General features: G+C 42.2%; 2 protein-coding genes across 5 annotated transcripts in view; one reads left to right on the forward strand and one right to left on the reverse strand.

Moving 5' to 3' along the window:
* The window catches only part of rab14l (RAB14, member RAS oncogene family, like), a 16,989-nt gene extending 13,448 nt beyond the window's left edge, over positions 1–3,541 (forward strand). The window contains exons 6-8 of the mRNA XM_038734114.1: positions 492–579; positions 1,040–1,070; positions 1,180–3,541. Coding sequence (XP_038590042.1) covers positions 492–579; positions 1,040–1,070; positions 1,180–1,357 — 297 coding nt within the window. The 3' untranslated portion in view covers positions 1,358–3,541. The remainder of the gene's footprint in view (positions 1–491; positions 580–1,039; positions 1,071–1,179) is intronic.
* A 127-nt stretch (positions 3,542–3,668) lies between these two features.
* The window catches only part of abl1 (c-abl oncogene 1, non-receptor tyrosine kinase), a 33,970-nt gene continuing 10,141 nt past the window's right edge, over positions 3,669–27,497 (reverse strand). The window contains exons 1-11 of one of the 4 annotated variants that reach the window (XM_038734111.1): positions 19,958–20,561; positions 13,100–13,264; positions 12,039–12,334; positions 9,854–10,144; positions 9,587–9,671; positions 9,109–9,286; positions 8,304–8,488; positions 7,964–8,116; positions 7,776–7,865; positions 7,465–7,593; positions 3,669–6,956 (exon numbers count right to left, since the gene is read on the reverse strand). In XM_038734111.1, coding sequence (XP_038590039.1) covers positions 5,275–6,956; positions 7,465–7,593; positions 7,776–7,865; positions 7,964–8,116; positions 8,304–8,488; positions 9,109–9,286; positions 9,587–9,671; positions 9,854–10,144; positions 12,039–12,334; positions 13,100–13,264; positions 19,958–20,042 — 3,339 coding nt within the window. In that variant the 5' untranslated portion in view covers positions 20,043–20,561 and the 3' untranslated portion in view covers positions 3,669–5,274. Of the gene's footprint in view, positions 6,957–7,464; positions 7,594–7,775; positions 7,866–7,963; positions 8,117–8,303; positions 8,489–9,108; positions 9,287–9,586; positions 9,672–9,853; positions 10,145–12,038; positions 12,335–13,099; positions 13,265–19,957; positions 20,562–27,497 lie in introns of those variants that run through there. The other 3 variants (XM_038734112.1, XM_038734109.1, XM_038734110.1) reach the window with 3 other exon arrangements.

Here is a 27,497-nt window from a genome sequence, read left to right on the forward strand (position 1 = left end):
GAGTTATATAAGACTCCTTACATGTGTGCCTATGACTATAGTGCACTTTTCTCATCCCAAAGACGTTTGAAACTCCCTGCCATAGCACTACACCTGGTAATCATTATTTGCTGATACAGTGAGGATCATTGTGACAAATCCAACAAAAAAAATAGGTGAAAAAACATGATTGGTAAATGCTGAACATGCTGCAGTCCCAGATGTGTCTGTCACTGCCACAACAAGAAAGGTCATTGCATTTCATCAGTACATTACAGGTCTAATTACATCACAGTTGCCAAGGGGAACTGTCTAGTGTGCTCATGTCAGTTCCTCACTGTATCTCTCAATCGATCTCTATAACAGACAACTCAACAGTATAACAACTGCTCCAGGAACAGTCTTCCTATACTGCCTTCGGCTTTCTTAGCTCTTGGCTAAGAGGATTGTAAAAAAGATGGCGCCGTCTAGAGGATTGTCTCACACTCGTGTTCCTGTCCCTGTATTCTCAGGTGATCATTCTCATAGGAAACAAAGCAGACCTGGAGGCCCAGAGGGACGTCACGTACGAGGAAGCGAAGCAGTTTGCTGAGGAGAACGGTGAGCCAGACCCCGCATGTTGGGCAGACAGGAAAGAGGGTATTAGGTAGAGGAAGTGGTTTCCCTGATTTGATTAAGTAATCAGAACACTCTAACTCTATCTGCAAAGACATCTTCCAAAACTGTGACCGCTCCGTCCTCAGTTTCAACAAAACAATCACAGGAGTCCCAACAAAATGTCCAAATATTTAGAATTAAAATGAGATTTAGACTGTGTAGTCTTTTCAGAATGTTTTTAGTAGAAGCCATTATGTTTGGTTTCAAGAGACAAAAGTGAAGATTAATATCCTTTTATAGTTATATTGCTGAGACAAACTACGAGGTGACACAACGAAAGGTTAAGTGAGCTTAGGTATTAATTGAAAGAGGGGGGGACAAATGAAAACATTGCATTTGAGGTATGTGAGCTTGTAACAATGTTTTACTGACTCTGTCATTGTGTCTGGTTTATGTTCTGAAGGTCTGTTGTTTCTGGAAGCGAGTGCAAAAACGTAAGTCTGCACAACTTCAGCCATTTCAGTGACTGCAGAATATGAAATATGGCTTTGCTTACATTCTTCAGCTCCTAATCACCTCCTTTCTCACATTTGTGCTGTTCAGAGGTGAAAACGTTGAGGACGCCTTCCTGGAAGCCGCTAAGAAGATCTACCAGAACATCCAAGATGGCAGCCTGGACCTGAACGCCGCAGAGTCGGGGGTCCAGCACAAGCCGTCAGCCCCTCAGGGTGGCCGGCTAACCAGCGAACCACAGCCCCAGAGGGAAGGCTGCGGCTGCTAATGACCAAGCAAAACTCCCTTTGTCCTCCCTTTCTCTCTCTCTCTCTCCCCGTCTGTCCTTCCCACCCTCCCTCAACCATCCCCCCTCCATCCATTCCTCCACCTCTGTACATCCATCCACCCTCATCCTACACTGCACCAGGAGCTCCATGAGAGCAGGGCTGTGGAGGGAAGGAACGGGGGACGGATATCGACTTGGGCCAGACAGAGTTGGGCTGTGTGGACTACATCTTACCCCTCCTATTCTTCCTATCTGCCTGTCTGTCTCCCTTTTGTTGCTGTCTCACTCCACCTCTTTAAACTCTGTCAGTGTGTTGTCGTCCCATAACTCTCTTTTGCTTCCCCCTGCTCTTTGTGCACCAATCAGTCTAGCCCCCCCCCCCCCCCCCATCATAGTATTGTAGACACCACCACGCATTACACGGGTTACTGACACTTTAGATAGATGTAACGTTCATACGATAATGATAAACCGAGACTGTTCTTTTGTTTGGTTTTATAGCTATGACATGTAAACACTGCATTAAGGTTCACTCACCATCAGTTCTGTATGAATCAGATCTAAATTATAAAACTCCTGGCGCCTCTTCTGCATGGTTTAACAATCCTACATTTTATCGATATGTGGGTGTGACATCTCACTCGCAGCTGATTTGTGTGCAATCGGACAGTGAAGGCAATGGATTAGTGTATCATGCATCCGCACAGGTAGAGGTTCTCAAGTGTGTGTCAAAGAATGTGTAGCTGAGGGAGGGGTTTTTTATTTTTTTTTTTCCTCAGCAGGATTCAAACCTGCTCGTGGCTTTTAATTCTGTTTCTGCTGCTCGGCACAAAGCGAGATCCTTTGCCAGATGTGGCAACACTGATGTTCTGAGGAGAGAGGGGGAAACATTAAGAAAACCAGGGATTACCCACAAATTCCTTGAGGTCAATTTCCTCCGTACTCTTTCTAGGAAGTTGGATGGGAGTTTTGAGAGTTATGACACTTCATTCATTCACATCAGTTTCTTTGCACCAGCTCTCTCTCCTGACCCACCCAAAAATCTCCCCCTGGTTATATCAACAAATTGTCTTTTCCAGCTTTTCTTTGTTATTGTTTGTTGCCTTACTCTAATTACTGGTATTCCTCTTTAATCTTTGTTTTGCTGCACTTGATTTCACACTGCTGTTGGACACCAATTCAGTAAATCAACTTTTAGAATAATTATTGCATTTTACTGGAGAATGTAAAATTAAACAAGTGGTGGCTCACTTGAACATTTGAAATATTTTGACATTGTATCAGCAGCATGGTCTTAAGCCCACATCTCATCTGTTCAGATGTAAAAACAACCAGTCAACACTGCTTTATCTCAAGTGCTGCACTTTAGAGCTGATCTGTTTTTCATTTGTATAATACAACACCAAGCAGCATGCCCACCCCCCCTCCCCTCCAAAATACAGTGAAATAGTCAAAATCCAATTGTTTGTTTTCTTTCCAAGTACAAATTTTCTGTACATTAGTGATTCCCTGATTGGACAGCTGTATATATTGCTTCTTAACTATTGGTGATGACCTTGCTACTTGGGATTTAGACATTTGCTGGCTCTGCCAAGACCTGTACAGTTGATGTGCTAGTGGGTTGCCTGTAATTCATGCTTGGGAAATTCTGTAACATAGTTTCTATTAATAAATGTATGTAAAGGACAGACACAGACCTCCCCGACTACCCCATCTGCACACTACTGAACCTGTCGATTGGTTGAGGGGAGAGGAAGTGGATTGAGATGATGTGCAAATTAGTATTTGTCTGCAAACTCTGATTCCTCTTATTTCTGTATGGAGTGGAGAATGGGGCACTTTCATGTTTATTCTGTTTTTCTTTTTCCAAACCATCGTCACTCTTCCTCATGGGAGGGGCCTCCATCGCTGTCTTAACTTTTGGGGAGTAGGGATTGGTTTGTTGTTGGGGGAAGTTGGTGGGCTGGGTTTCCTTTTTCCTGTCCCACCTGTTTGCAGTCTGAGTGACCACTTCCTGCTTTTGTCTGTCCACAAGTACAAAAAAAAAAAGTACATATGTATAAATTTTTAAGGAGCTGTGCTAACATTTAAATGCGTTCGAGTGTATATGATTTTAAAATGTTGACATTTTGATTTTAATGACAAATACTCTAGACAGAAAAAATAAATTATACATAACCTGTTGCTGTGTCTATTGTCATTTCTATAGAAACATGTTTTAATAAACAGCCGGGATGGAAGTTGCTCAGGTTGGATATTACTGCAGCTGTTTTGAGGAAAAGGATCTTGTGTGGAAAAAGCAGACTCAATGTATTTCAAGTAGCAAAACTGCTTTGTATTTTATTGCAACAAAAATTGCACCAAGGCTAGAGGGAGAAACAAATAGGAAAAAACATATTTACAAAGGAAAGCAAAAATTTGTGAGGAGGCTTAGACACAAAATAGAGTAGAGTAGTGGTATGGTTGGTAAAGGGTAGGAATTAAAAAAAAAAAAAAGCCAACACTGACAGTACCATGTTGAAGTCAAGGCAGCTTACGGTTGACTTGTGTCCTAAGGCATCGCAGTCAGACAGGGCACATCAGTGAGGCAACTACAGCACAAATACTGAACATGTCCAAGAGTTGCAGACAAGAATAAAGGAACATATGGTATTGTAATCTCGGGTTATTTTAGTCTAAAACTTACATTTGTATGACAGCAAGTGACAGATCCATAAACATTTCAGTCCAGTGTTTCCCCCAGGATATACATTGTGTTTTTTGCTGGGGTAGGAAAGCATTTAGACCATGTGACAAGCCCTCCATCAGGTTGCTGCTGCAAGGAGGCTGAGGTGCAATAGATGGCTTTTGGGACTGGCTTTTATAGAAACTTGAATCAACCTTGTATATTTTTAAAAAATCCCAGTTTAAGGGCACATAAAACAGTCAGATCCACTGAGTCGGAGATCGTTCACCGTGGTCCCTCTCCAGTACAGACTGGAGACCAAGGTTTTTGGTATGGCAATCGAACATTTAAATCCAATGAACAAATCAACACAGCTATTCCTGCCCACTTGGCACAAGTCAGCAAAAGCCACATTTCTGCACTTGTGGCAAATCTTAAACAGCTCTGCCAATAGTGTTTAAGGCACCATTTGTTACCAAAGTGTATAGTGAAGCAAAAAGGTGAAGGCCAGAGGCTCATCCTGCCTCGTTTGCTTGCTCCCGTTATTACTTTATGGTTGCAAATACTGCAAAAGAACAAACACTGACGTGCTTTCATCACTCGACACACAACCAATCACTGATGACATGGTACAAAGTAATGGAAAATGTTGGGATGTTTGTTAGAGGCATCAGGTTATTAACACTGTGATTCCAGATGCTCCCTAATGCTTACAGGTGAAAATGGAAACAACGACATTAGTCGTTTAAGTGTTAGAAGGCATCCTAGAACAAGATGAGGTTAAGTGTTTTGTTTTTGCTCACCGTCGGCATAGATGGAAACTGAAACACTAGCAGTGATGGAAACATATCACAGGCCTCTTCTCTATTAGTGTCACTGAAAAACGGGGAAAACAACTAGAATACATATGACATGATCATTTCAAAAATGATTGGTGAAAAGTCATGTCGATAAAGAATTGGCCCCACGCCTCTCATTAAGGCCAAAAGACATTGTTCATTCATGGTTAAGGCTTTTCAATATTGCAAACTGTCTGAAGACATCTACAGAGAGATTCCTTTGATTCGATTCACTGTAACCACAGGTTTAAGTGTACTGTAGGGTGAAACCTACACTCTGTTGCTGCTCTCATGCAGGCTTTACCCTCAACATGAGCTTGGCATGGAACACAGCGCATGCTCAGAAAAAAAAGGTAGTGTAAGATACAGTTCACATCAGTTTTATATCATGGTAGTTTTAATATTTTATAGCGCTACCTCTGAACAATGTCACTGATCTCTTTGACAGAGGATAGCAGCTTGCTGAAGTCCTGCTGTGCATTGGCACCCCCTGTGGCTGTGGGGCAGATCTGCAGCTCACGCAGGCTGTTCTCAAGCTTGTTGATGGCCTCGCGGAAGGCAAACTTGTTCCTCATCTGCTGTATGGAGTCGACGTAGCTCATGCAGTACTTCGACAGGTTCTTGCCGGCCTCCAGCACAGCGCTGTGGCTACCAGTCTGCTCCGAGTTGCGGCAAATAGCTGCGCGGAGCAGCTCGCTGCCTTCCAGCACCATCTCACGCGTCACGGCTGAGTTGGGAGTGCGCTCGGAACCCTGGCGGGGTGCAGTCTTGCGGAGGGAGCGCCGGGTGTTCACTAAGGGGATGAAAGCGGTGGGCAAGCTCTGATCACTGGGGGAGGTGAGGGAGGAAGAGAAGCCTCCTAGGCTCTGGCTGGATAGGGAGGTGGTCACTGATGTGGAGGAGTTGGAGGTCTTTAACGGTTGAGGTTTGGAAGTGGAGCCCAGGGGCAGCTTTTTGGAGCCCTCACTGAGGGGTGAGCGGGCTTGGTCACTGGCAGTGGTTGAGTGGTGGGGCTCTGAGACAGAGGGGAGGCCCTTAGCTTTGATGTCTGAGGTGGTGGATGGGGGGGAGGGCAGTTCTTGAGTGGGGCTTCGGGAAATCCTGCCCGCTTTCGAGTTGGTTGGTGGTGGAGGTGGGGCTGGCTTGGGTTTCTGTAACTTTACTCTTTCCCTGACAGACGAAGAGTCCACAGTGTGCTTGTTTCTGCGGGCCCTGCACTCTTCTCCAGCTGCCCCTAAAGCAGGGAACACATTGGGCTTGAGTAGCTCAGCGTGGAGAGCGCTGGTCTTGGAGTTCTCCAGCCCCGGCAACCCTGGGCTCCTGACCCCCTTAGGTGTTAATGCCTGGGGACTGGAACCAGGACTGGGATCAGTGTCTTTGCCTGAGAAGGCAGAAGAAATATCTGATAAGGTGTTCAGACGTGGCGGGGGAGTCAGGGTGCCCTTTCGAGGGGCATTCTCCCCTTTTTGCTCGCTGGTTCTCTTGCGAGGCAGAGCTGGTTTGCCCCCAAAGGTGCCTGAGTCAAAGTGGCGCTGGCCGAGGTCTCGCGGCAGTGTGACAGACTTCCATTCAGTGCCATCTGAGCCAGCGGGCATGCTAGAGGACCAGAGAAAACGCTTCGAGTTAGACATGGATTCCTCCTCACTTGGCGGTGTTGTAGCTGCTTTTCCTCCAGGGCCAGGCACTGCTGGAGTTCCCTTCTTCCTGGGAAACAAAGGTCCTGGGTAGGTAGGAGCCCCGTTGGTGATACCCCCTGCCCCATTATTGTTAGTACCCGGGAATTTGGTGGAGTCTTGGCTATGTGTGACATCATTAATGGCCAAAGAGGCCCCATTGTTGAAGCTGTCACTGTCCCGAGGATCTGGAGTCAGGCCCCTCCTGTCAGGGTGGACATCCATCTCTCTGAAAGAAGAGCTGCGTTTGGGTGGAGCGGGTGCATTCTTTTTCTTTTTCTTGATGAGACTGAGAAAGCCACTGCCACGTGTCTTGTCTTTGGGTAGCAAGCGGTCATCCTCATTCAGGTTGCTGTCTAGGAGGGGACGCTCTTTCCTGGGCAGCATGGGTGACGACACAGCTGCCTCCAGCTCCACTGGGTCTGAGGAAGAGCCCAAAACAAGAATAAAATACTTTCACTAAATATAAAACTATAATTACCATTTACTTTGATAGACAGGGGGGTAGTTTAAGAAAGGTGAGTGGGTGTAAGAAAGACAGAGTTGGCACACGCTCCAAGAGCCAAAAGGAACCTGTGGGAGCAACCTGGCACTTAGCTCTGTGGTTACAGCCAAAGATCTCAAAGATCTCAGACTGCACTTGATCACAGACGGTGTTAAAGGCTCAGACTGCCTTAGCAGGACTTAGGAAATAAGACAACAAGATAGTAACTTTTGCAAAGCACCATCCGAATTTTGCTCAAACATCTTTATCTTTTAGTATCAAGATTCACAAGATTCAAGATTCAAGTCTTCATAGAGCATTTAGTAGTATTTTAATATGAATTTCAGTAATAATTACACTCATCATTTCACATATTCCTTGAAGAAGAACAATTGTGATGGATTTTACAAAAAGTTGTAGCAACAAGGGCAGGTGGTGCGTCTCACCTGGACTATCTCCATCCCGGTTGTCCATGTTTTTGCGGAGAGTTCTGGTTTTGGTGGGCAGCTCTGGAGCCTGCTGGATGGATCCCAATGTTGCCTTCTTCCCTTTCTTGCCCAGCTCCTTTTCCACCTCTAAAGACAAATCAGTCCAGATTTAACAAGTGTCAAAACATGACTTTCCCCATCTTAATAATAATAATTTTATTGAGCACTTTTCAAAAGTATGTTACAAAGTGCTTCACAAGAGCAAAGACAATAAAACGCATCAAACAAACCCACCCACAGGTAAAGGTGAAAAAGGCAGCAGCACTGACCATCAGAGATGCTGGACTCCTGGAACATGGTTTCAAAGGCTTGGTGTGTTTCAGCAAAAGATGGACGTTCTGAAGGGTTCCACCTCCAACCTGACAGGAAGACAACAAAATAGTTTTTTTTTTTTAATTCTTCCAATTGCATAGAGTACCTTTAATCAAATTCTGGATAGAGGAGTTTTGCTACTTACAGGCCCTCATCAGCTCGTAGACCTTCTCGGGGCAGCCCTCTGGTCGGTCCATACGGTAGTCTTTCTCCAGCAGCTCGTACACTTGGGACAGGTCAATGCCGGGGTAGGGGGACATGCCGTAGGTGGCGATCTCCCACAGCAACACGCCAAATGCTGGAGATGAAGGCATGAGACGGTTAAGTGGTGTTACTCAGTACGACCAACAGAAACATGTCAAGAACTTAATGACTGGAACATAAAGTCATGGTGGGAGTGTAATAGTATAATGAGTGAAATTGTTTCCACTTGGTGAATAGGGACCTGAAAGAAAAAAAAAAAACACTGAATGAATCAAACTTACCCCAGACATCAGACTTAATGGAGAACTTGTTGTAGGCCAGACTCTCTGGAGCGGTCCACTTGATGGGGAACTTTGCCCCAGCATGAGCTGTGTAGGTGTCTCCAGTCATTAGCCTGCTTAAGCCGAAGTCTGCAACCTTCACCAGGTGGTTCTCCCTGACTAGACAGTTACGGGCAGCTAAGTCCCTGCAGGAGACAACATAGAGGAGAGAATAAGTGACGAACAGGAAGCCATAGTGGAATCCTGACGCTCTACAATCAGATTCAGTACACAGTAAAATACTCCAAAAAATGTATAAGCTGACTTGAATACACTTCCGTTAGTAAGAAGTAAAGAGAAAATAAGAAAAACAAAGATTAATAGTGTTTCTTGTTACAACATCCACTTCAGTGTTGAATTTCTACAGATGTTTTGTGTAGAGCAGAGTCGCAAGCTGAGTCTTGTCAGGTTTAAAAATTAAAATACATTTTGGCAAATGTGAAAGACATTAATCATCTCATCCCTTCTAAAAGGGCCTTGTTAAACATGCCAGAACAAACGAGCTGTGTTACAACACCGACTTGTCTGTGATACAAGTCTGTCCTACTGTGAGAACAGATGGGAGGGTGAGAGAGAAGCTCAGGAATGCAAAGAAAAGAGAAAATGAAATTTAAGGACAAAGAACATTCTTCTCCAGCACTCCTGCAGCTATGACTGAGACCAGAGCCCAATCAGGCTGCCTGACAAACCTTTGACAATAAATTCTGTCCAATCTCTCCCATTAAATGTACGTGTTAAAAAGGAAGTGTAAGCTTTTTACACCCACCTGTGTATAAAGTTTTTTTTCTCCAGGTACTCCATGGCAGAGGAGATCTGTGTGGCCATGTGGAGCAGCACTACTGCATTGACCTCCTCTCTGTTGCACTCCCTCAGGTAGTCTAGTAGATTACCGTGGGTCATAAACTCTGTGATAATGTAGAACGGTGGCTCCCGTGTGCACACGCCTGCAAAAGAAACAAGTTTGTGAAACAGAACGCATCAATACTCACTAAATAACTTGTGTTTGTATGTTACATTTATTAGCTTTTATGCAGAAAAAATCTTAAAAACTGCTTGAATGCTGCTACACTAGGATAAAAACTATTTAACCTGCAAACATGAGTACATCTGCAAAGACTGCCAAAATAAATCCTGTATTAAGAAGAGTTTATATGTTTGATCAATATATTTTTTTGTCCTGTTCAAGATAGATGAATTTCAGAGAAGTGATACTAACAAAACAAGGGCTCTTTTAAAATACATACCTAACAGTTGTACCAGATTCGGGTGTTTGATCTCTTTCATAACAGCGGCCTCCTTGAGAAACTCCTCCACCTCCATCGTGTCCTCCTGGACAATTATCAGCAAAACAAAGTGAGCAAAACCAGAGCTGGTTGCAGTTGCATTCATATAACAGCAGATGGTAGCATTATTCAGCCAAATAAAAGACCTAAAGTGTTAAATGTGTGACGTCGGTAGGTGTCAAAATGTCCTTATCGCACAGGCCACTCTTTTTCAAGCAGTCTTCTTACCTTTAGTGTCTTGACAGCCACAGTGAGGTTGTATTTCTTCCAAACACCCTCGTATACCTCCCCGTACTGGCCCCCTCCCAGCTTGTGCTTCATGGTAATGTCTGTGCGCTCCATCTCCCACTTATCGTAGTTGGGAGAAACTCCGTAGATGGTGGGCTTGTTGCGTTTCGGCGCCGGGTAGTGCAGCGTGGTGATGAGGCCGTCGGCCACGGTGGAATGGTGGTGCACCAGCTCCGCCAGTGTGTTGAAACGGCTTTCTGACGAGACGTACAGCTGGAGGAAGAAGAGATTCTACATTTGAGTAGATGTACACGAGGGGTCAGTTCAGCTTAGGATAACGGCAGAATTAAAAAAAAACATTTTTACAACTGTGATAACACTAATAATTCCTGTTCTACACCAAATATCTGACATAGTTTTGATTTTTGGATTAATACAAGATGATTTATTTTCAATGACATACAAGCTTATAGCATTTTCATGAGGCAGGTCAAAGCCTGTATAAACAGTGCAACACAGCTGTTACAATGTTACCAAATGTTTTGGTTACATGACTACTTGTATTAAAATGGTAGTGCTTACACATAATGTCGGGAAACAACAAATGACATTAGGGAAATAAATATATATATATATGTGTGTCACACACAGACACACACACACAGAAAAAAAAAAAAAAAACTAGCAAAGTGTCAGCATGAAAAAGTCTTAATAAACAAAACTCAAATATTGCCTTCATAAACAACTCACAAGGCATTAGTCAGGAAGCTGGTGGACGGAAGGATATTGGTCAGGGCTCGGTGGACACAGTCCTTTCCATTGTCCAAGTCTTACATAACCCTGAAAATGATTTGCTCTAGAATCTGCACTGTGCATTTCTTTACTTGTGAACGGCATGCGGAGGACAAAAGGGAAATAGGACAACCTTGACTGCAGTGAAAAGACCTTTGAAATCTAAAGACGATTTAACAATCAGTTGGCTGCTCTCCATGCTTAAACCATGACCATTTACTAAATCAAGTGAAAAACATCTTAATAACAAAGTCCTACTAACATAAATACCATAGTTTTTCAGAGCAGTGTTAATCAGAGTCAGTGTGAAACAAAGCTGTAGCTCGGGAGGGGGAGTGCTGAGGTAATCTCAAATTATTGGAGAAGTCTATCATACCAGACTCTTGAGTTGTAGCTCAGTGGGAGGATGGAAAACAGTATGAGATGGGAAACCGTGTATGTGCATACTTGGCTGCATCTGTCTGTGCTAATGCATGTCTTAGCATGGGCGTCTGGCCGGGGCCTCGCGTCTGCTGGCCATTATGAGAGGCACAGTGGTGGTTAGAGGCATTCTTGTCATAGCTAGCGTTCCTCAATCTAGCTCACCTCGCTGCATCACAGACAGGAGGATGACACAGCCAAAATGGCAGCGGCTTCTCAACTGACAGAGTTTTGGGGGAATCCCACAGATGAAACTTATCTGCCATGGCCATCGGGATGGGGTACCCTGCCCATTATTTAAAAGCTCTTAATATAAACCGTGGGCTACCCTGCCTTCTTTGCCCAACCTTTTTTTGTTCTTCACACTTATGATTTCAAGTTCAAAACCTCATAACAATTTTAAGCATTTTCGAGATACTAAAATAATAAAATTATCATCTCAAGTTCCATCTTTGCGTTTGAAGTCTCTGAATGATGGAAAAAAAATGTGCCCTCGCCAGCTTAAAGAGAGAACAGAACAATGCACTGATCTGTTCTTGCAGATCACAGTGTCACTTTGTGAGTGTGTGTTTGTGTGTACGATACCATGTCTTCTCATTTCTCAAAGCACTGCTCCGACTGACGAGCTATCCCCTTGGTTACTGCACCTGGCTGCTATCTTTACTTTAAATTAATTAGTTATTACATTCCAACTAGCTGATATAGAACATTGCGGTAGATCCAGGCTTGCGCTGTAAGTAACGTCCTGCCTTCATGAAAAAAATAAAAAACCAATCATCAAACAATGAAGTTTAGAGCCATTACATGCATTCACTACTGCATATATGAAAGCAGAATGAACCTTAAAAATCAACCTTAGGAGCATGTGTTGGGGTCACTTTAACAAAAACTCACCAGCATTTACACCTTTATAATTTAATAAATCTAAGACATTCTTGGTGTGTATACACAGTGTGTTTCCATCGAAGCCTACCTTGCTGTCAGATGCAGTGTTAATCCTGTAATGGTAGACTCTCCCCTCGTACCGCAGGGAAATGGACCGCTGGCCAGGGCTGCTCTCACTCTCGCGGACCAGAAAGCTTCCGTTGATGCCCGAGCTGAGCAGGTACTCTGCAGCATTGCGTGACACGGGTCCATGGTACCAGCTGTGCTTCTCCAGGCTGTTGACAGGTGTGATGTAGTTGGACGGAACCCAACCCTGGCCATTCTTGGTCTGTGCCTCGCACCACTCGCCGTTGTGGTTGTAACCCAGCACGCGCAACTTCTCTCCTAGTCAACATGTGACATTAAAATTTGAATTACCATCCGGGCAAGTACCTCATTGGCTGCACACCCATCCTTTAATATTATCATTCTTAATGGTTGCAGCTCATTCCTGCGATCTTGAAAACAGCATTTCAAGCGGGGCTGTTGTGAATCCTCCATATTCTTTGTAAGAACAGGCTACCATGGCATGGACTCTGCACTAGAATTTAACTCCGTTTTAAGTCAGACATGCAGGAATTCACCGTGTCTAACGTCATGTTTCCTCACGTCAACAACTCTGGCAGGGACTTTTCTACCAGTCATCCAACCTAGACTTAAGAAATGTCTTTTTTCTTAGTTTAGACTGGATGCAACAAAAAATACTGGCAATATATACCCAAAGTAAAATGAACTTTTTTTGTGCATTGGCTCATATTAGAATGAACTTGAAAGTAATATTGTGGAGGACATTTTCTTGTTTATTCCGGTGCATATGTTCTCCCCCTTCCTTCCTCTGTTTGTCTGTGTGATCCATCTGTCGTATTGTTTTATAGTCGGTTCAGAGGGGAAAAAACCCACGTGTGAGACCATCGTCAGGAAGTGAGAGTCAGACGGAGATGAAGATAAGAGGGGAAGGAGACGGGAAGCAAATAAGGAGATTCCCAGGAAGGTTCATAACCTTGTCGAGACTTAGAAGTTTTCTAGATGTACATGTCATTGAATGAATCATTCCTACTTGGACTACACTATAAATACATGAGGATGAGAACGGCTTAATTTTTATCTTACCTTTAGTAATGCTGAGTGTGTTGTCGCCACTGGCCACAAAATCATAGAGCGCGACAAACAGGTTGGGGTCATTCTCGCTGGGTCCTGCCAACAGGTTTTCTTTGGAGTTCCAGCGGGCCGCTTCTGTCAGACCTGGAATCTCAGTATCTGGTCTCTGGAGAGCTTCTGGAAAAACAAAAGACAATCAGGCTATCAGAACACATGTAGTTAACTAAACTGTGAGGGAAAACACCAAACAATGCTGAGCGGAGACTGAGGCCGATCTGTAGGCGTGTCTGTAAGGTCTTCTTCATCCCCTTCAGCTGGGCCTCACTCCAACAAGCAGGTCATCAGCTGTGATCCCAACGTGGGATTAGAGTAATAAACCTGATCATGTGACTTGCTGTGTCCCTGCTGTCTTTATAACTTTTCATTTCCTGGATTAACTGTGCTTAGTTTTCACTTTATTGAATACCTAGACAGCTACCACATATCAGACTGTGAGAATGTGTCTCAGCATGAATCTTCACTGTAACTGTAGAATGGATGTGCTTGTACTCACAGGTAACGAGAGTTCAAAGCGCTTTAACTTACAGTTATGTTAATTACAGACAGGGCTTGAATGACAGCAATTTTAGAGCAATAAAACTGAAGGCTAAATGAACAAACGTGGAAAATGGAAAGAATGAGGAGAAAAGAAGAAAAAAATGTGCTTAAGAGGAAGAGAGCCAAAAGGAGGAGTGAGGTGAGAAGAGAACTTTTAACTGCAGTTTGGCCTAAACATGAGCTTGATGCCACACAGGCTTGCTCAGCTGTTGTCACACGCTTTTAGAGGCATCTTACATTTCATTCCCCCAGCTCACAAACACCCACATCCTTCCGACAGGGACAACAGGATAGAGCTGCACTAGATTTTCACAAGCAGTACAAACACATGGAGGACATATTTTTAAATTAATCTGTAAGAAAATAGCGACATAAACTGAACTTTATCTCCTGATTCTCCAAAATCACAGTACGACTGGAAGAAATAGTGGCCAGCTACAAAAGTGACAAATTAAAGCATTATTGGCCAAGCGCAGAAATGCATTTTTCAACATTTAATGGTAGAATAACTTTCGGCCGCTGCAATTTTTGTATTGCTTAATTTTCTCAAAATTAGGTTGTTGTGCCCATTAGTAGTTTTAGGAAAATCAGGCCAATTTAGAAGTTGTTTATATAGCAAAACACAGACGGACAGACAAATAAGTGAATGACAACTGGTGATTTGAAAAGTCGCGGGATTTGGTAACACTGGACAACAATACTAAGCTGTAGATATGTTTCTTTAGTAATTTAGCAATATTGCCTTTCTACAAATGTCAAACTACACCACGACTATTAAGAAAGCTAAACACAATCCAAAAACTATTATTTTCCTTTATGCAAAAAAGGACACAGTGTTTTTCCACAGTGTATATGTGGAGACGGCTGCAGGGCAGGCTGGGCGGAGGGTAGCAGGGTATATTTCTTTTTCTAGTAGGTTAGTAGGTCTACTTCACTCTCCACCATATTTTAGTGCTGTATAGTAGCAGGTGCGCCGCATATGGGGAAGGCTTGTTAATGACGTAGACCAAATTTCCGGGTCCATGCTTGTAAAATATCCACCATGTATGCATCTTATAATGTAACAACCGGTTAACACCTATCTCCGTGTTTCTATGCAAAATGCTAAAGTGCAAACAAAATTGCAGTTAAAATTATGACAAGTTTTTACATATCCTGATATTAATATCAAAATAAAAATACTCTCTGAAACTCAAACACACCTTGCCACAGAAGTATAGATTGGACCTAGGAAGTAAACAACAGTCTGAGGGCAAAGTTTAGATCCAGAGGGCATAGTAATTATGATATACAAACTATGAGAGACTAACACTGCAAATATATGGCTTCTCCTCTAGGTTAAATGATATGAAAAGGAGGCAACTGAAAACATCTCAAATTTCACAGCTCGATGGATTAACAAAGATTTAAAGTTGCAAAGGCTTTCCCTCAAGATAGCTCATGCAGAAGCAGACATTTGCCAGTATGTCTGAATGCTGGCCACAGTCAGTCTGCTGTCAATGGCAGTTTTAAATTAGTGCATCATATCATGCCATTAGTACCGCAAGCAGGAAAACTGTGGCCAACTTTAAGCATTTCCCAATGGTATACACGCACACACAAAAGATGGAACATTATATAATCTGTGTCAATTGATCAATATATCTTTAAGTTTTGATATTTTCATGTTCCCTTCTACCTTTTAGGCCCATAAAACCCCACAGAAAACCTATTCAGCTGATTACCTCTAAGACGCATATCATACTGGAAAGCACTGGAGCAAAACCAAGTCCTCCAGCTGCATAATCTTGAAGATTATGACTTGCTCACCACATTTATTGCATAAGATGATGTTAATTGAGAAAAATTCGAAATATTTTGTGGCAAAGCTGGGAACAGAAGAGTCCCATGCACCCTCTCTCTGGAAGATTTAGACTGTTGTCAAATACGGAGATGCAAGCAACTACTGATACTCTACAAGTCAAGGCAAGGTTATTTGTATGGTCCCTTCCAACAACAAGGCAAAGTGCTTTACATGAGACAGAAAGGCATTAAGGGAAGATAAAGAAACAAGGCAAGATTTAAAGATAGGTAAATAGGATTTTGAAAAGAATAAAACAAAATAGAAGATAAAAATAAGCTAATATAGAATAAGATAAATCAAATATTACAGTGGAGCCACCTTGCAGTGCACCAGTGCATTAATAGTGTGATAAAAGTTTAACTTAATAAAATGCAGTTGCAAAAAACAGCTTTAAGCCCTGATTTAAAAAAAAAAAAAAAACAGAGTTTGTCTCAAGTTTTCTAGGATTTTGGTCCAGATAAGCAGTGCATAAAAAGTGAATGTTCAGTTTTGACTCTGGGGTATTTTCACCAACTATACATTGCTTTATAAACCATCAGTAGTATTTTTAAAAAATTCTGTGACAAACAAGAAGCCAATGTACAGATCTGAGATTTGGAGTGATGCAATTCACTCTCCTGGTCTTAGCGAGGACTACAGCTGCAGCTGTCTGATCAACTTTTTATAGACTCTTTATAGATGTCATAATGCACCCGGAGATTTGTACTTCGCCACCTGCGACACTCTTATTTCAAAGACATCTGTTTGCACTGGATAGAATTATAAACAAAATGGCAACTCCACCTACTTTTTTTATGCACTCTAGCTTCGCTCATAAAACTAAAATTGGGAAGGGTTGACTCAATAAGAATATCTTAGTTATCTCAGTCTAGCCAAGTTATACAACAAAAGCAGAAAATCAAAATAGGTCTGGATAATTAAATTGTTAATTAAAAATGATCTGCCTGCCAAAGACCTCATGTTTAACAAAGCTAAATTGAGTGTGTTAAAAGCATTCTTTGCCAGTAAAAAGTTTTTTTGTGACAGGGCTAAAGACAGACTGTGTGTGTGACACGGAATTGATTTCAAATTTGATACCTTGGCAGAATTAGTTGAGTGCATCTTGTTCATCCTACAACATATAAAAACAGGTATTGGAACATGAACAGCCTGCTCCTGGGTGTTACTTAGCTTAGAAGTCATGGCTGGAGAAGAGATGACTTGCAAGTTCCCCAAAGCAGTAAACAAGGAATCTGTAGCATGAAAACAAAAACTAGTATAACACCAAGGAAGTACACAAAGCCACTTGGCATGACTTTGTTGACAAGTTGCAGGCATCAGTGTGTGGGGAGGCTGTTGAAAGACTTTCAGACAGACAGTCTCTTCTGCCAAGTTGGGCTCGCCAGCCTGAGCACACAGAGACAATCAAAGCCAAACGTGGTGCTTCTTTTAGGTCACAAGCCGGCCGTTTTGCCTGCGAGAACACGCCAAATTAAATTTTATCTAGGGCATACTGCCTAGGACATACTCTCATATTAACGTGAGCTCCTAAAAAGAGACAGACCTGCTTCCTCAGCTATCTCTCTCTAGTATCTATGTGCCTCATGCACAGACAGACTAGTTCCACATCACCAGGAGAGCAATCCCTTTCCTACAGCACAATATGCCACTTTTCATAAAGTAAGAGTTAAGCCATTATCATTATTACAGTAACTAAAAGATGTCTTCTCATCATTTGAAAAACATTTTCATAACCATGCAATCAGGAGTGATGTCAACTAGCTAGCAATCACTCAATTCACTAGCATCTGAAAAATGTTTGACCAGGTGTTCTGTCATCTTACTTGGCTGATTTAGCCACCGTTCAGATTAGTTTGTTTTTTTTCTTCCAAGCTATCCCTGTAAGTCCTTAACATTCTAATAGCAGTTTTTTAAATTAGGTACAAACATATCATAATCCAGTATATAAACATATCTCTGACACAGTTTTAACAAATTATTTGTATTTGCATTTATACTGTGTTTGATTACATTGAACTGTGTTAGGATTTTATGTCCAAACTCTACATTTTTGAAGAAATTGCAAAGAAAAAAGCAGCCATTTACCATTTCAGTTTATTCATGGTTACACAAAGAGGAGTGGTGTGTTCCCAATGAATATTGTAGACAGAAAAAAATAAATAAAAATACAGATAACACTATGATTGTAAAGTTAAAAAAAAAAAAACAACAAAAAACCCCACAGCTGTGTTTTGTCAAATGTGGGCTCAAGCTGAGGCCCCGAGATCAAGCAAGATAGGAAAAGAGCACCACTAAGCAAGATGCAGACCTGATAGCAAGCAAGACAGACCACATGTCCAGAGTTTGACCTGGTCGGAAAGTGTGTGGGCAGCGCATTTGAGCAGCCCATGCCACACATGCCCACAATACGGGCCACAAATACCACAGCGCTTTGTGAGAGGCTGACAACACACTGGACACATGGACCGTAACAACACAAGCTCAAATAGAGAAGAAAATAAAAAGATGTGGAAAAGGAAACTCGGGGAGGTGAGTGAGAAAGAAACTGGGGGAAAAAGGCCCATTATCAGACTGCAGGTCTCTAGAGTCATGCAGTGGGAGAAATTGTCCTGGCTGCATTACTGAGATGAAACTTAATGATTTAATGTGTGTGGAACTTGTACATAATGCATAGCTATGACTGCACTGCTATGAGCAATAGGAATGCACCCAAACTCAAACACTGATGCAAGACAAGAATTTCTTCAAAACCAGACTACTTAATAAAATAAACCAAAAAAAAACAAACCATCTTGTCTGGTTCCACTTGGTCCAGGTGATCAAGTCTAAAAGAGCCCTCCATGCATCCAGTCATGAGCCGATTTACACCTATACAGGAAAATGCACCCAACTACCTGACACAATGGAAGGCAGCAGTAGCCTGGGTCCTTCTACCCACTGCTGGAGATAATATGTAAATGAGAGCATGTTCAGACCAGAGCACAGGGAATACCAGGTGAAAACAGAAATCCTCACTTTGAGTAAACTGATTTGTCAATTACTTAATTAATCTTTTTTTTTTTTTTATTAAAATCAACTTTCTTTAATGAATATAACTCATCAGTTTCATCATCATAAATACATGTCGGCAGCTGGCTAATCCTAAAATTTTACCAGTCCGGTGCAGAAGTTCAGTATAACCTAGGTAACAATGTCGCAAACTACTAGAGCCTAAATAGATATTTTGTTATATGAACAGCCTAATAGCATAGCCTAATCTTTATCTGCAACTGTGCAGAAATACCGGCTTTAAACAGACATGTAATAAAAAGCTGTGCAGCAATCGAATGTTGATGTAGAATTCAAATGTTGACATGAAGATTCAAAAGCTTCAAACTATTCGATACAGCCCCAATAATAAGGCAACCAAACATAGAAAAAGACAATTTTCATCATGTAGAATAACTACAAGGGGTCAAACTATTAAAATTGTATTTCCCTTCCTTGTATTTTTTCTAGCTCATATACTATCTTCATTCTAATGATGTCAAATAGCTTATTAGAGCAAAATACAAAAGAGGCCTCCAGCTCTAATAAAAGTTTAATTTGGGGTGGAACAACTCAGCATGAGATTTGCTGTGCCTTGTACCACATGGTCTGGAAATTAGAGACTCTTTATCACTGTCATCCACTTTAGTGGGGAGCGTACCAGGGCTATTAACGCTATTAAATCATTTGGTTGCGCAATCATTGGCAACACATAAGACTTCACTGAGTCTTCCATTGCCAATCAATTACCATGTTGATCATGCAGAGACTTGATGTGCCGTGGACTTCTTCCCCTTGTGTCCCCTTCATATATCACGGGCAAATCAATTACTCAGGTTAACTGTGATCAGAACTGAATTAATGGAAAAGTAGTAATTGCTAGTTCTAATCCTACACAGAGTATGTGAAATATATAGATCTACATTATCTTGTAATTCATTTTGGAAGCAGTGAACAACATCCAAGAACTGGAACATAGCAGAGAACTGAAAAGGAGAGCGCAGACTGAGATTAGATCCCCTCTCCTCATAAACAAGAGTTAAGTGGGACACGATCAGGAGTCAGATTTCCTCATTCTCTTCTCAGTCTTTTTCCACTTCTTTCCTCTTTAGCTAGCCAGTGTGTCTGGCCTCCCTCACCCTCCCCTGTGCTTACTCTCCGCTTTTCCCCTCCCCATTCTTGTGTTTCCACAGTGCAGAAATCATTGTTGATCCTTTACGCAGTGATACTTCATCTTTTATCCTTCTCACTGGGTCTCCTAAGCCCCTGCTTTGTTTCCTTCCTGACATCTCTGCTTTCCTTTCTGACAACTCTATATTTTTCTTTGTATATCTCCAAAGTAAACTTTAAAATCACAGCCCAAGCTAAAAGACGACACTACAGCCATCACAAAATATTCTTACCTTCCAAGTAACAGCTGGAGGATGACGAGAGGCCTTTCTTAGATTTACACCCCACCAATTTCAGGCATATCTCCAACATTTTCATTTGGTTTCTTTCCCTTCACGCTGGAAAATGTTGTCGCTGGTTCAAATCAAACGTCCCTCGAACGTTTCCCTCCTCTACATGTGTCCAACGGGAGAAAAATTCAAATACAAGAAAACAACTGACAAAAGGAGAAATGGCACCAAACCAAATTGGGTGCTGAAATATTCTGGTTTTCCTTTCCTCTGTTCTTTCAGCTGCTATAAATCCTCTTTTTCTCCTCACTTCTCTCCGAAACAGAAAAAGTGGAGTCTGCTGTCCAGTAAAGTCTATCAACTTTCTCTTCGGAGCGTCTCCATGTTTTTTTCCCCCCTGCTTTTGCTTTTGGTTAGCTCCACTTTCGTAAGACACAACAACTATCCAAAAAAGCAGTTTTAGTCCAAAAGCCGGCTAGACCTGTAGATGTGTCAGTTGAGTGGGCAGTAGGGCAGTCTGAACGGTGCCATTCCTCTCTCCTGTCCCCTTTGAGAGTGTGTTTCTGAGGCACAGGGACTACTCGTGCTACAGCTGCCAACAAAGGGCCTCTTTCAGGCTCAGCCTGCTGCACTCAATGACATCAGCTGAGCCCTCCCACCTCCAGCAGCAAACACACAATGAGAGGGAGAGACTGCCACCACACACACACACGCACCCCAAGAAGAATACAAACAACAGCACACCATCACCCAAAAGTCTTCTAAACAAATGAGACAAAAGCTACAGGGGTCTCATTTAAAACTTTGAAGTTTACATTCAGTATACCTTAAATAGTTCTTCTTGTAGTCTGCTGAAGTCATGAGGTGATTACAAGAAGCTCCTCCTCCAACTTTTTAACACCCCTTCCCTCCTCTCACTGTCTTACTGCCTCTCTCTCTTCTTCTTCCCTGTGTTTTTCCCCTCTACCCATTCTGAAATGTTTACAGGTTGAGAAATCAGTTCTGGAAAAAGGACTGTGTTGTTTAAGAAATCACTAAAGCTCTCAAACAAGAGAAGCTAACAAGAAGGAAAGTATAACCCTCACCAGCCTACTCTGGACTACACACACACACACACACACACACACACACACAACTTAAACAAGGCTTGTTTGCCGTGGGCCATATCAAATGGGAATGAAGTAGGCAACATATTTACATTCATCAAAATGAGAACATTAATATTTTGATCTTTAGTGAAACATGTCTCTTTTACATCTGTCTAATACTTGCACTAACATTGAGGTCCTTTTTTCTTTTGCTCCAGCTAACCAATGTGTATATAACTGCTCAACTTATGTTCAAATTCTACTAAAATGTTTCCATTTTTTATTATAGGTTAAAACAAGACAGAATTATGCATTTCTTAAACTGAATTATATTAGGCCATCTACAGATGGTACCCATACAACTTAACACAATTTAAAACAATAGCCATGAGACAAACGCGGCAATTGCATTAATCAGTGCGATTATTGAACTTTTTGCAGGATGCTGTTGTGCGTTTCTGTTATTTTGTCCACTCATGTAATATGGGCTAAAAGGATTATTGATCGTAATTACACGGAAGATTGAAAGTAGAAAGGACACAAGAGCCGCTGTAATCTACTGACTATGTCTGGCAAATCTTTTTCCATTCAAGTGGCAAACATCACTTCAGAGATGAGAAGCCCAGTCAAGTGGTTGATTACGTACTGGTGGGAAGCTGACATGATGACACCATAGCACAAAGCTGGAAAGCCAAAATGGTTTACTGACTGACCCCGGTCACTGGAATTTCCAATCAGGGAGCAAAAGTGCGGACTAATATTATGACCCATATAGAGAAACAAACACAGTACAATGGCTTTAACAGCTGAATCTTTATCCATTGCCCCTTTTACACTGCCTGTTTAAGTCAGGATTGTATCTATTTTTATATAAAGGTTGGCTGGTCTACTTGGCAACTAATACAAGAAGAGAAGAATAAACAGATGTTTCTGAAGACAAAACTGGTGAATGTGCAATATACGAGATGAGGAGAAATCTGAGCAATGGGCTAGTTCTGCAAGACGTTAGCCGCGTTTCTACCAAAAGTACCTGGGACTTTAAAGTCCCTGGATGTCTTTTCAAAGAACTTTACGGTTCCTTCAGCCCATTGTTGAATGCGTTTCCATGGCGGTCTAAAGACCTGTGAAGATTAGGGGAATTAACCAGCTGACGTAGGCCTATACACCGTACAAAGCTCAAAGCATGTCTCGTGTGTGCTATCTGGCTGTGGATTGTGATTTATCGGTTTGAGGTGGACAAGAGGAGCAGTCGTAGAAAAACACCCGACATTCTCCAGTTAAAGCCAGTAGCCTCTACTCGCCCATTCAGAAATTCACTGCAAGGCAAGCCCCACCCCACAAAGTAAGTTTTCGGAAAATACTACTCCCCGAGCAGGGACTTTTTTTTGGGGGGGGGGGCTAAATTTAGGTAGAACTAAATTTAGACCCTGGTCCCTTCAGTGGAAATGCAGCAAGTTCCTCAAAAGGTTATTAGTTCCAACGTATAGTTCCTTTGGTGGAAACGCGGCTACTGTGCACTGTAGACCATTATTACCTATGAGCAACTTTGCTAGTTAATGGGAATGTCAATTTTATCAAGGGTTTATATAATGTGTATTACTATGCTTGCATCAATGGAGACTTCAGTTGGTAAATTCCTTCAATTGTGGGATGTCAGAGTTCAGGAAAGGTAATTTAAAAACAAATAAAAACTGAATGTGCTGCCCACCTCTGCCACAAAACACTAGATGGAGTGTAGTATGAAGGGCACTGGGTATTTGTAGATAACCCCAAACGTCTTCTTGAAACCTCTTCATACAACTTTCAGTAAGCTGCCTGAATTTTGGTTTATTGCCTGCCTCAGAGGCTTGTAACCTTCAATAAATTTGAGGTTGTGAGGTTTTGAGAGGGGTTTCAGAAGTACTTCAAAATTATGGATCCCTTAACGTGGCCAGAGATGGCCAAATTAATACAAATTTTGATGGCCAGAGATGTGTGCGAGGCATGAAGTTGTTAACTATTTTCCGATCAATAGCTAGCAATGTCAAGATTAAGATTTTCAATTCAAACAACTCAAAATCACAGGTAACCGTAGAAGTCAAAATAAATACACCAAAATTACAGACTTGGCATGGCCTGGCCTACAACTACAGATCCACATCTACTAGACTTGATACCTCGATTTACTGTATGCTTGTCTGTTTGGTGTGGCCAGTGGTGCTCTCATGAGTATTCTTAACCATGGCTCACTCTCAATGGTTTTGCAAGTAATGACCAGAAGGCCCTGAACACCCAGTCACATGGCACCAGGCCCCCTACATCATCGCTGCAGTGCTGGTATGGCAAACATTTGTGTTCCCCGCATGCACCGCCCCAAACACCAATTACGAAGAAATGCAGGCTTCCTCAAACTCAGAGAAAGGCCCATTAACTTACCGCAGTCAAAGTGTTGGGGAGATGAGAGGATGAAGGGAAGAGGAGAGGGGCTATAAAAAAAATGGAGGAAAGAGGAAAAAAGGTTGCAGATGGAGAAACATGAAGCACATTGTTTGGAAGTGAGCTCATAGGAGAATCACTCGCTCGCATTTTATAATCCGGGCCGTGTATGTTAACAGTTAGCTGACGTACATCCACCCACGGGATGGTTTTTGACCCTTTTCCTCTCATGTACCCCCCTCCTGCTTTCCTGATTCCGTTCTTTAAACCTTCAAGCAGAGTACAGGTTGTATTCCCAAGCCCTGAGGCAGCAACTGCATTACGATTAAACCCATACTGGTGTTATAGCATTTAGATAATGATGACATTAATCCATATGTTATAGGCTATTTCAAATTCTAACTATCAATTATAAACCGGCCATTACTATTACACTTAACACAGAATGCACTGAGCAAGAATGTACCTCAATAATTCATACCATTGCATGATTAACTGCTACTGACATCTGGTATGAACATTTTGACATGTGGCAAGGCAGTGAAGGCAGAAGCAGGCCATTAACTTCTATGATAAATTAATATACTGGCTCATGTTGATACTCAAAAACAGAGAAATTAATATCTTATCTACTTGTCTTTAAATGTTAAAAACACTACTACGACATTTGAGGACTGCATGATTTCTGTCCTTCCCACTCTTTGCATGAGGGCGCACAAACACACACAAACATAAATCACAATGTTAAAAATGGAAGACAGCTAACACTTGGCATAAATCCTGTCCATCTAAGTCATGGAACAAGAGTTATTACATTTTTAAAAGGAGCAAGCTTTCAAATTACAGAGGAGGAAAAGGGTGGGAGACTAGGAGAGAGACAAAGCCGTGTAGGTTCCTAATAGTGATTCTGCAGTGCACATGGTTCATTATTCCACTGCTCTGCCTAACCCAGCAGTCACAGAAATCTGCTGCAGCGCAGGGTTCTTAAATATCAGACACTCAAGAATCAGGTACCATATCTGTGGCATATGGATGTGTGTGTGCAAGCATGTGGCTGTTTACTCAGGGCCCTCTGGAGAACGCAGCCAGAGTGTCTGAGGCGTGCAGACCAGCAGATGAGGTTAAGGGGTTTAGAGTTCCACATAATTCTCCACTTAGTATTGTCCACAGGGAGAACAGACACTTGAGAACAAAACAGTGGCTGCTCCGGTTCAAGGTTAAGGGCTTTACCATCAGCCTGTGGTGGTAATAAGTTACCAATGTGGAAATGAGCAAACGTGCAAGCAAATTTAAAATATCTTCTAAAGCTTCTGATGTGCAGAAATCACCATATACACACACACACACACACACACACACACACACAGAACAAAAGACAAACAGCGTTCTTTATGACGATTCTCTCTGGGCTTTTTAGAAGCTGTTTTCCCCTTGTATTTTACATGGAAACAGTGAAACTGACCCAGAGGTCATTAAACACATTTTATGATGAAATCCACTTTACGTGCATACTCTTGTAGATCTGCTCACACGCAAACTCTCTCTCTCTCTCTCTCTCTCTCTCTCTCGCCAAACCCCTCTCATTTGAGGTGACCCATTAACAGTCCTCTGTCAGCTCAGCTTTACAGCAATCTTCAATGCAGACAGGCAGACCTGCTAACTCGCAAAGCTGAGACAGAGGAAGTTAAACCTAGCTGACCTCTTGGAACAGGACTGGAGGAACCATTTCATCATGACGACAAAATAGGGCAACACCACACAGGTGACTAAGCAGAACCTTTGCTCACTTCTCAACAGAATAGACTGCTGTAGGCCCAGACAAAGCTATGTAGCGCCAAAAATATGCAACCCAGCAGAGAATGGAAATGTATGCATGCTGGCCAAGAGTTAAAATTTCATACCTTGAGCGAACAGAAAGCCAGGTCCAATGCACACAACTGTTCATCACTTTTCAAGGATAGAAAGCTGCGCTAATCATCTGCATTGAAAAGGTCTGTGAAAATTAAGAGGTCAGAGGCCAGGCGAATGAGCTCTACTCAGAAATGGCAACCTGTGTGTGGGCATGTGTGGTGAGGAGACTTCGCTAATCCAGTTACTTTCAGAGTTTAGCTAAACTACTCAATTTGACCGAGAGTGCTGGAATGAAAGCACAACTTTTTATTTTTCATTGTTTTATGAGAGTGCAGACTAGGAGAGCCAAACTCTTTAAGGAGGGAGAGAGAAAGCATGGTGCGTTAGTACATATGAGTGGGAGGTTTGCAATTCGACAGCAATGGAAAGAGAAAGCAAGTACTGAAGTCTCTGCTATTACTTTGGGTCTAATTTCTAATTCAAGAGCATAAAAATACTTTAATAAGAACAGGCAGACACAGTAAACAGGACAGAGGGAGCCAAGAGATGCCCTATCTGTTTTTACAGACTATTAACCTTAAATGTCTTTGAGATGTTATCTATGCCTGGGGAAAGACCCCGTTTGTCTGTATGCCCACTGGGGTAAAAACAGAAACAGATACATAGAAGAGTGACTCTGGCTACGAGGCTCTCGGGCTGCAGCAGTGGAGCATGTGGGCTCTTCTTTGTGTCTAAGTGGATCCAGATGCAGCAAGCATAGCAGGCCCCCCTCTTTTTAGCGCTATGAAGAGGAGCTTAACACAACACAAAGGGACAGGACAGCACATCAGTACTGTATGCACCAGACTGGTGAGGGAAAAAACAGACAATAATATAACTGACCAGACAAGTTTGTTATTTTTTGCTTATTGGAAATCAAAATGAAAAAAATATCTTACAGAACTTTGACTGTGAAAATCAACCTCATAAAGGCATTCTCGAGAAGAAGGCAAATGTTCTCGTGTCAAATCACGCCCCTATGGACTTTTATCCTGTAATCAGCATGGAGACAGAGACTCTGACCAAGAGGGCCCTTAAGTGGAGTTAAGAGAGCTGGCATCCTAGGTAGCAGGTTGTCTGCAGAGAAAACAACAGCTGCGTCTGGAGCTGGGGCTGCTTGCTCAGGCATTGAGCAGGGAACAGGGGGTGAGATTCCCCCCCCCCGTATATATATGTGTGTGTGTGTGTGTGTGTGTGTGTGAGGACCCGGGTGGCGAAGAGCTCCCACACTGCATTCCTAACCCAACTTGGAGCTTCTCGGTATGCATGTGAGTGTTGTATGCACTATATGTGCACAATGGAGGGATAACCAGCAATGAGAAGAAAAGGAAGCGCTTGTCCAAGTGGCCTCTTACTGTTCTGGCTGGAATTTAGGATCGAAGACTAGATGTAATATCACAAACTCTGCCCTCTGACTGGAAAGAATGAGGATGCCCACACAATTAACATAGAAAATCTAAAGCCACAATTGATGAGTGTTCAATAAACGAAATTTTAGTAAATAATTACTTTCTTGTCAGAAACTGGGCAATCACAGTCCCAGATTTCATAACCTACTGTTGCAGATGTTGAAGTGAATACAAAGAACAAAAACCAGGGTGGGAGTCAATGACTCAACAGGACTGTTTGTCCTAAACTAACATGCTTACATTATCAATTGTTCTGTGCAAAACACTGTTTACCTTATGTATATGGAAAAAGCTTTGGCTAAAGCTTTGTGAGTTTCGTCGTCCAATGAACTCCATTACAAGTAGCAGTTAAACGATTCTTTCAGCAAAGGAAGCCTTAGTGTACACATCATTTCATGCTCATTTTTTTCGACACAGAACATAATGCATCTCGAGCACACACCAGGTGGCTAAATATCAACCATCCATAATACAGATAAAAAGTGGCATGACCTTGACCTGAATGCTGATATACTGCTGCTAACACTTGCTACTTTGCTCTGTTGTGCGCTCCTTTATTGTCTGCCGATTTTCATAAATTTAGGCTGTTGCTTGTTTTTGCTATTGTTCTCCAGGTCTATAAAAATGTTATAGGAAATGTAAAATCCACTTATAAAAAGAATGAGAGCAAGACAAAGACATAGAGAGAGACAATAACAAAAAAAAGAAAAACGACAAAAAGGAATGGAGAAAAAGAAAGGA

Source organism: Micropterus salmoides, unplaced genomic scaffold, assembly GCF_014851395.1.
Source record: "Micropterus salmoides isolate LMB-PRFRI ecotype aquatic unplaced genomic scaffold, ASM1485139v1 Ms_hic_scaffold_20, whole genome shotgun sequence".
In the NCBI taxonomy this organism is placed as follows: Eukaryota; Metazoa; Chordata; class Actinopteri; order Centrarchiformes; family Centrarchidae; genus Micropterus; species Micropterus salmoides.